This window comes from Eurypyga helias, unplaced genomic scaffold, assembly GCF_000690775.1.
Source record: "Eurypyga helias isolate BGI_N326 unplaced genomic scaffold, ASM69077v1 scaffold49943, whole genome shotgun sequence".
NCBI lineage: Eukaryota > Metazoa > Chordata > Aves > Eurypygiformes > Eurypygidae > Eurypyga > Eurypyga helias.
The window spans coordinates 16,567-25,134 of NW_010242778.1; the positions used below are offsets into that span (position 1 = coordinate 16,567).

An 8,568-nucleotide genomic window follows, 5' to 3' on the forward strand; every position below is an offset into this window, starting at 1 on the left:
GATTTGTTTTCCTGTGAGATCCTTCTTGCTCTCTTTTTCCTTTCCTTTACACCATTTCATCTTATCTGTGCCCTTCTCTGACTCTTCTTTCTCTCTCTGCCTGTCCAGCTGTGTCGTTTAAGAGTAACTTATATGAAACCCAAGCAAACAAACTAAAAACCTTTGTCTCTGTTTTCCTCACAGGCTGCCTCAATTTTGCAGGGAGATGGCCCAAACCCAGGAAAACAGCAACTTGGCTGCCTTCTACATGTGTGCCAGAAGAGACAGTGACTGCAGCCCCCTGAGCAGGGAGGAGCTGAGGCAGCTCATTGAGCAGGAGTTTGCAGATGCAATGGAGGTGAGGATCTGGCCCCACAGCTGCTGCCAGACCCAGGGATTTGCTCCTGGCTGCAGGGCTGGGATGGGGAGTGCAGCCAGGTGGGTGCGCTCCCATGTAGGTGGGCAGGACACCTGGCTCCCTAAGAAAGGCACAGATGCCTTCAAAGCCCGGGAGCTGCGGGGAAGAGGAGAGGCTGTTCATTGTCCCAGTGCCAGCACCTTGTAGAGCTTGGGGTGGGGAGCAATACAGTTCATGGGGAGTTGGGACCCTGAGAATGCTCAAGTGTTGCTAGAGAGTTGGCATAAATGGCTCAGGGACTTTGCCAATACCATTTGCCTCTTTACAGAATCCCCAGGACCCCAGATCCATCAAGAAGGTGCTGTGCTTCCTGGATGATGACAGCAACTGCAGGGTTGACTTCAACGAGTTGCTCAGCCTGGTTTTCCGCATGGCCAAGGCTTGTTACCAGCCGGTCCAGCAGCACCAGGTGTTGGAAGATAGTCAAGACCCGACAGTGCAAGAGGAGGCAGGTGGGGAGCAGCCATCAGGGCCGCAAACTGCGGGGAGGGTCTCCCCTAACCCTGAGCAGGGTGTGAACAATGAGGTCCAGGACACTGAGACACAGGACCAGGACACACGTCAAACCCAGGAGGGTGAGACATCAGAGCAGGACCAGGACACCCATCAGGATGACAGGACTGAAGCACCAGAAGAGGATCCAGAGGGATGTGAGATCCTGAACACTGCAACCCCAGAGCAGGACAGAAATAGCTATAAGGCTGAAGAGGCTGAGACACCAAAACAGGACTCAAAAACCCAACAGGCCCAAGAAACTGAGGCACCAGAACAAGGTTCAAACAACCATCAGAGCCCAGAGGTGGAGTCAGCAGAGAAGAACCTGAATTGTTCCCCTGAGACACAAGGAAGAGACCCAAACAATACGACCCAGGTCTGTGAGGCCCCTCAGCAGGACACCAACAGCAGAAGCACCCAGAACGTGCTGCCCCCACAGCGGGGTGCAAGCCTCCATTGGGATCCCAAGCCCTGGAGAATGTCCCATGACTCATCTTGCCATCAGCTCCCTGAATCCAAGGTGCTGGAGGAAGAGCACAGTGGGACAGAGGCGCCGTCTTGCCCAGCACAACAGCAACAAGATGCTCATCACCAAAGACAACCCCCTATAGAGCAACAGCTCCTGCAGTCTCTGTATCAGTGGCCACCACAGCTGTAAAGGCTGAAAAAAGCCCCTGTCTAAGCGAGCCTGTTGCCCCCTGCAAGGAGATTAATTTTGTCCAGGTCCCACTCTGGTTTTTGCCTTTCTATTGCCATGTTTTGTCCAATTCTTCAGTAACCCTGGGCTTCACACCCCTGGTTTGTACTGAGCTCTGCATGACTAGACACTTCCCTCTTACCCCGTGTTCAGCTGCCTCTGCCTGTGTAAGCAAAGCAATAAATCTGAAGGCAAAAGGGCCCAGTGTCCCAGTGTGTTGCTGCAAGCGTGCCCTTGGCCCGGCTCTGCACAAACATCCGGGTTGATGTGGTGTGGTGTAGAGGACCTGAGCGTCCATCCCTTGCACAGTCCGATTGCTCCAGGGTGCAGTTGGAGGGATGACTGCAGAGAAGGTGTGTCTTGGGGGTGGATAGCCTGAAGGAGCTGCTGCTCAGCCACCTTTGCAATTTAGCCAAGGTGAATCAATTGCTCCCCGCAGGCAGGGATGTGACATCCCTGTGAGAGGTGTCTTCAGAGCGGGTGGAAGTCTGCATTAACACAATGGCATGGCCGACCTGAACAGATTCCTCACAACATCCATCTGCTCCGGGTGTTTTTCATGTCTGCTGCAAAAAGAATAAATAGCTGCTTAATACTGAATGGGAGGGATTTGTCCTATTTAACCTCGCTTATTAATAATGTCAGAAGCAAGGGGAATGTGGAGCATGCTATGATGATCGAAAATGCCTATTAGCTATGGAAGTCTCCAAAGGAGATATATTAAACACAGGAAAAATGATCATTCAGGTACATCCAGTCCCAGTAACAACTGGGAGGTCAGAGATAAAAAGCTGACCTGCAAATGGCACAAACGGAGCCAATGTCAGACTCAGATTCAGTTCAGGTCGTTCAGGGTATCAGGTCCTCGGGGATTTTTCCAGACATGCACATAGGAATGTGAGTAACTGAGGCCATGAGCAGTCTCATGAAATCAGTGGGGTTTATTATGGGGTTCAGATGTGTTGGACCACCAGGCAGGCCCAGGACATGGCATCCCGCAGGGAGGGTGATGCTCAGCCTGTTTTTCACCATGCTATCTTTCACTTGTGACCTATCAGCAAAATCAGCACACGATAAATGCACCCGCACCTCCTGCTTTGTGGCCGGTGACAAGCAGCATGCAGAGACCTCACTGGAAAATAAAACGTCATTCCTCTGAGACACCCCAGAATTTCACAATTTGCTAAGTGCTGAATCAGAAAAACCAGCGTTTCAAAACTACCCCCAGAATGTACATCACAAAAATGATTTGGTTTAAAAGTGCTGGTGTCAAAATTAAGCGTATTAGACACCAAGCATATATACCAGTCTGCTCTACTACTGGTAAAACCCATTAGCAAAAATAAGTTCTGTCCTACCTCGTGAGAGCTGTGGACATGAAACTGGAGTCAAGGCTTATACTTCATGACTTATCCATAAAAACCCCATTCCATCTGAGACATTCCTCAAAACTTTTCATTTTCCAGACAACTTCATTTTTCTTGTAAAATAGGTCTCTGTTAGAGGTTTGTCCAATAGTTCTTTGCTTCTTACTAGCTCTGGCTTAGGGTCTAAAATCACCAGATCCAACCATCCTGCCAGACTCTCTCTGTCCGTTGACTGCTACCCTCTGCAGCATCAATAAAAAACTAACCCAAGCCTTGTCAGGGATGTGTTAATGACACGCTCTATTCTGAATAACACTACTTTTGCCATCGGGCGTGTCATATTTGAAGTTAAGAGTAGGTGTTTGGTTCATTTTAAGGAGAACATGAAAATTAACTCAGTGACACAAATCTAAGAGTCCTGCAAGCCTGGGAGGTGTTGGAAAAGAAAAAGTCTTTTATACACCCCAAAGGAATGCTCGGTTCCTCTAAGATTAAATGCAATATAAGTTCAGTCACTATATAAACAGTGACAGGGAAGGGTGCAGAACTGGGTAAGAAGCAGGAGCCCCCCTCTTGAGTAATAGCTTTTAAAAGCCTTCTCAAATCCCATCTTAAGAAAGCATCTTTGGGGAAAGCCAAGCCCTTGGAGAAAAGGGCGGATTTCGGTGATGCCAAGACCATGCTTTGAAATGCATTGCTTTGAACGGCAACAAAGCAGGAGAAAGCAGGCAAGCATGCCAGCATGCGCATGGCCGAAACACGACATGCCCTTTCCTGCATCGATACCCAAACTCTGCACGGTGGCTCACGCAGCACTCGGCCGTCCCGCGCTGCCCCAGCCCTTGCGGCAGGGATTACAGACTGTTATAGGACACCAAACCACATGGTAATACTCTAATTTTAATAATAACTCCAATCTACCATAAAATTACAGTTTCCCAAGGGTATTATTATCCCACAGGTGGGGTATAATTTGCACAAGTATAATTTAATCTTGAAAAAAAGCTCAAAAATGAAGTATGGTTAGTAACAATCCCTCGTACGCACTTGTATGAGTATCCCCAAGGTGTTACCAGCACTAATTAATTAGGCTCCTACACCCAGTATGATCTTACCTTACAGATGGGCCAGATGAGCCACTCACCCAAGGCTGCGTGACAAGTTCATGCTCTGAAGGCTCCCTGCAATGTCTCCGTCATGCTTGTCAAGGCAACATCCCACCTCCAAAACCAACAGCAGGGGCCCAAGTGGCACAGCTGGTATCTTCCTGATTTGCTCTGTGTACTGGGAGAGTTCAGGGTGAATAAAGAAATCAGTTGGTCTCTAATTAATTTACTGTTAAAAGATTGAAGAAAAAAAAAAATAGAAAAAGATTGTAAAGGTAATTACAGGAAAAGCTGCCTAGGGCAACCAGATGAAGATTCAACACAAATCGACCTCTCAGCAGAGAGGTTTCTGCTTTTGTTTCTAATTAGAGATCAAGCAAAGTTGAAATGAAAGTCATTCGTGGAGCACAGTTAACATGAAAAATGCTTTATCATTATTTTTCTCAATGAAAAGTCACTGCTTATTGAGCAGACATCTTCTTGTATAAAAATGCATTCTGTAATCTTTACCATTTTAAAGTGTTCTGTTTGTGGTTGGTTTTTTTCCCCAGCAAAAAGCTGGATAATAGAACAAAAAGGCTCCTCAATAAGAAGTTACCAAAAATAAACCCCATTTTGCAGCACGCTCTACAAGGATGCCACACAAGCCAAGATCTGGGGGATTTGGTGGTCTCACTGCTGTGCACCTGCATTTCACCATTTTCACTGCCCTTGGGTCTTCTTCTGTCCTTCTGTGACCAAAAGCCAGACCCAAATCCTATTGACCTCAGGCCCAAGGTGCTGAAGGAACTGCATGAAAACAAACTAAGATAATCTCTGGTATTTCTGTACCAAGCTCATGGGCCATACAGATCTCAGCTGTCCCCAATCTGCTCATAGCGACCTCTGCTACCATCACCACTTGTGTCCCCATCCTCAAAATTTCATTCTGGTACCATTTTTATGTGAGTGTGTGTGTATTATACATATATAAATTCATACTTATGCAGATGCACATTTATATAAAAATAAGCCCTTCCATTAATGCATATATATGGTTTATAGCTACTCTAGGTTTTTAAAAATCTGAAATACAATCAGCCTGTAAATTAACTTTACAGTCTGGATTAGGTGGAACCAGCCAGTGCCTGAATTGCCACATGGCAACTGCTATTTCTGGGTTAAAATGATAGGTAAGGGGATGATAAGTTAAATAACCCGTTTGAGGACATGAAGGTGCAGCTGGGCTTGGCCAAAGATGAATCAGGACAACGTCCACAAAGGGTGTCTCCTTTCTGTAGCTCTGTCAAGGACCCTATAAAAGCACTCTGGTCCTCCGATCACTCCGCACGGCTTCACAAGAATCCCACTTGATCCCGTTGGTGATTTGGGTAAGTCACTCCTTCCGAAACGTGCACTTTGCTGGGCAAGGACATGTTATTTCCATAGGATTCGTGTTGGGTGGCAGCGACATTCCTGCAGCAGTGTTTTCTGAGTGTCTTTTGCGTTTATATCCAGGGAAACGTTGGTTTGTGTTGTGTTATCCAGCTGCCTGCACGCTGTTGTCGCATGCCCATGAGAAAAGGGGCGGCTTTTCTCAAAGGGAAAATGAGAGAGGGAGCCAGGTTTTGTGCCTTACTTCAGTCTGGAGTCACCTCCCACCCAGGATGAACAGATTGGAGAAATATTCTGTTTCCTACAGAAATATTAAAACTGAGGATCTCATATGCGGAGGTGTGCACAGTTCATGCATATGTGCACATTAAAGAGGTAACAAGGCGCAGCGTCCCCAGATGCAAGCTGAGATCTCTGCGCTGATGTACCTGATAACAGGCTTAGGGATCCTGTGAGGATGGAAAGAAGGTGGTGGCTTTTGAGATCTCCAGCCACAAAGCTCCAACAGAAGCATTGCTTTCTGCCAAGCAGATCTCAGTAAAATTAAATAAATAGAATGATAGTATCACAGAATGGTTTGGGTCGGAAGGGACATTAAAGACCATCCAGTTCCAACCCCCCTGCCATGGGCAGGGACACCTTCCACCAGACCAGGTTGCTCCAAGCCTCATCCAGCCTGGCCTTGGACACTCCCAGGGATGGGGCATCCACAGGTTCTCTGGGCAACCTGTGCCAGTGCTCCCACCCTCTGCGGGAAGAACTTCTTCCTTATATCAAAGTAGCTCGGACTTAGGTGATGTAACAGTTTCCCTCTGGCCAAAATCTACTTGTCAATGATCTGATGTAATGAAAGCCTTATCAGCCGTTTTGCATTACTACTGGTCATAGGAGCACCAGCTGCAGGGCTTGTTTTAACTGCCTGTAAGGACTCTACCTGTCCCTGACCCAGTGAGATCTTGTCTCAGGCCATGGCAGCGTTGCATTAGACATCCTTTAACCTGCTCCAGAGAAGCTGGTGTATCTAAGTGCCAAGCAGAGATAGCAGCATGGGTCCTGCAAACTTAAGTACCTGCTATAGCCCTGTGGGGATGGCTTCTTGTGGCACCTTTTGAGTCACTGTCCCCAGTCCCCTCCCTCCAATCCATAAATGCAGGCATCCTGCCATCCTCTATCAAACATCATTTCAGTAAGTCAGTAGACACGTTGGAGGACACTCCCCATCCCACTAAAACCCATTTAAATTTCTTCCCAGTGCTCTGGTGAAACAGAGCTCGCCATGGCACAGCAGCAGACACATGGCAGCTAGCATCCCATTCACTGCCCAACCCCAGTCCTTCTCCCTCCTTGTTCCATGCCCAGAGGTAAGCGTCTCCCACCCTCAGGGCTGTTCCTTTTCTTGCAGGCTTACTTGGATCTGCAGGAAGATGTCTCTGCTCTTAGACAGCATTGCCACCATCATCAGCGTCTTTCACAGGCACACGAAGGAGGATGCAGGCTGCTCCAAGCTCAGCCGAAGGAAGATGAAGGAGTTCATCCAGAGGGAGTTTGCAGATGTCATAGCTGTGAGTGCTGCTGTGAGGGAGGGCGGGGCTTGAGGCTGAGACTGGGGTGCAAAATCTCCTCCTGGAGAGGAGAGGATTCTTGTGACAGTGGGATGGGGAGGCTTTCAGCAAGGAGGAGCAGCAGCTGCATTCCTTTGCACCACCTGCTTCAACAGTTCTTCCAACCCATCTTGTCATGAGCAAATGGGCAAAAGCTGGAGAATGAACCAGGGGGAGGAACGATTTTCTTTCTAAGGGAAGAAGGAAATGCATCCCGTAGATGGATACAGCGTATCCTGGAGAGATGGGAGGTGGTTAGCACTACCCAGGGAACAACTGGGAAAATGGAGAACAAAGACTTGAGGCTGTTGCTGAGCTATAAAAGTGGAGATGTGAGAGATGGAAGGAGAACAGATTGCAATTGTCCCTGTTTTGCATTTCTCTGACAGGGAGCAGGAAGGCTAAAATCCCTTTTTTGTTTCCCTCTGTGTGTTTTCCCTGCAGAAGCCACATGACCCTCAGACAATTGACAAGATTCTGCAGTTTCTGGAGTGGGATGGCGATGGGGAAATAGATTTTAATGAGTTCCTGATTTTGGTATTCCGAGTGGCTAAGGCCTGCTACTGGTACCTGCCAAAGGGACCATACCTTCTGCAAAGGACAACGCTGACAACCAGTGGCACTTCACCCACAGTGCCTGAAATTAAGCACAGTAGGAGCCATCGGCAGCTCCAGGAGGAGGAACGACAAACTTGTGAGAGTAATCATTATCCCCCCTGTGAACCTGAGCTGCAACGAGACACCAGGGTCAAGGAGCTTGACACAACAGAGGAAACAGGGAGTCATCACCAGCAATGTAACACAAGAAGAAATGACGCAAAACGAAGCAGTGAACCAAGGGAGCCAAACCCTCAGGTATACAAAGAACGAAGCCAAGAGCCATGCGACCAACACAACAGCCAGACAAGATGTCAGCGACCAGAGACAGACAGACGAGGAGATGCACAACGCTGTGTGAGTGGCAGCATGCAAGCACGTGAGCCCAGGCTGAAGGCAGAGAGGCAAAAGGATGAGGGACAAGAGCCAGCACAAATGGCAGATGTGAGGAGTTACAGCCAGACCTGTGAACCTCAGCCACTGCCAAACGGGTGGAGTAGCCATCAGCGACATGACACAGCACAGCCGACACAAGATCAAACACAACACTGGCCACAAGAAACAGATAAAAAAAGTCTCAGCCAGCCATGTAAACCTAAATTACTCATAGAAGAGAGAAGGCATTATCACCTACATGACCTGGAAAAAAAAGTACTTCAACACAGCAGCCATCAGAAACAAGAGCCTGAATACCTAAAGCCAAGACGTCCACATCAGTCACATGTACGGGAACCGCTACAACTTGACCTGATACACAATGACACCTCTGAGTCAGAAACGCATAACCGGGATCAACAACTTCAATATGAAGAATGGGAGAGAAAGAGAAATCTGAACAAGAAGAGGGAAAACCAACATAACAAAACAAGCACAGAGCAAATAAATGAGAAAAGGATCGACCGCCAACGCGACCTGGACCTGGAAGTCTATGAGC

At 47.9% G+C, this 8,568-nt stretch overlaps 2 protein-coding genes across 2 annotated transcripts; both read left to right on the plus strand.

Annotated features, from left to right (window-relative positions):
* The first annotated feature begins 205 nt into the window (after nt 1–205).
* Nucleotides 206–5,891, plus strand: LOC104507781 (cornulin-like). The gene is made up of 3 exons (XM_010149176.1): nt 206–337; nt 666–1,047; nt 5,812–5,891. Exons 1-3 carry the CDS (start codon nt 206–208, stop codon nt 5,889–5,891), a joined length of 594 nt encoding a protein of 197 aa, XP_010147478.1.
* Nucleotides 5,892–6,860: 969 nt separating this feature from the next.
* On the plus strand, nt 6,861–8,125 carry LOC104507782 (repetin-like; the record flags this gene model as incomplete). The annotated part of the gene is made up of 2 exons (XM_010149178.1): nt 6,861–6,998; nt 7,482–8,125. Coding segments are annotated over exons 1-2 (782 nt in total), but the record flags the coding sequence as incomplete, so codon positions are not given.
* Between the last annotated feature and the right edge of the window lie 443 nt (nt 8,126–8,568).

Coding starts and splice junctions, on each gene's coding strand:
- LOC104507781 (XM_010149176.1), top strand. CDS start 206: ATGGCCCAAACCCAGGAAAACAGCAACTTGGCTGCCTTCTACATGTGT. Junction 338..665: donor AGTTTGCAGATGCAATGGAG/GTGAGGATCTGG, acceptor GCCTCTTTACAG/AATCCCCAGGACCCCAGATC. Junction 1,048..5,811: donor AGAAGAGGATCCAGAGGGAT/GTGAGATCCTGA, acceptor CACATTAAAGAG/GTAACAAGGCGCAGCGTCCC.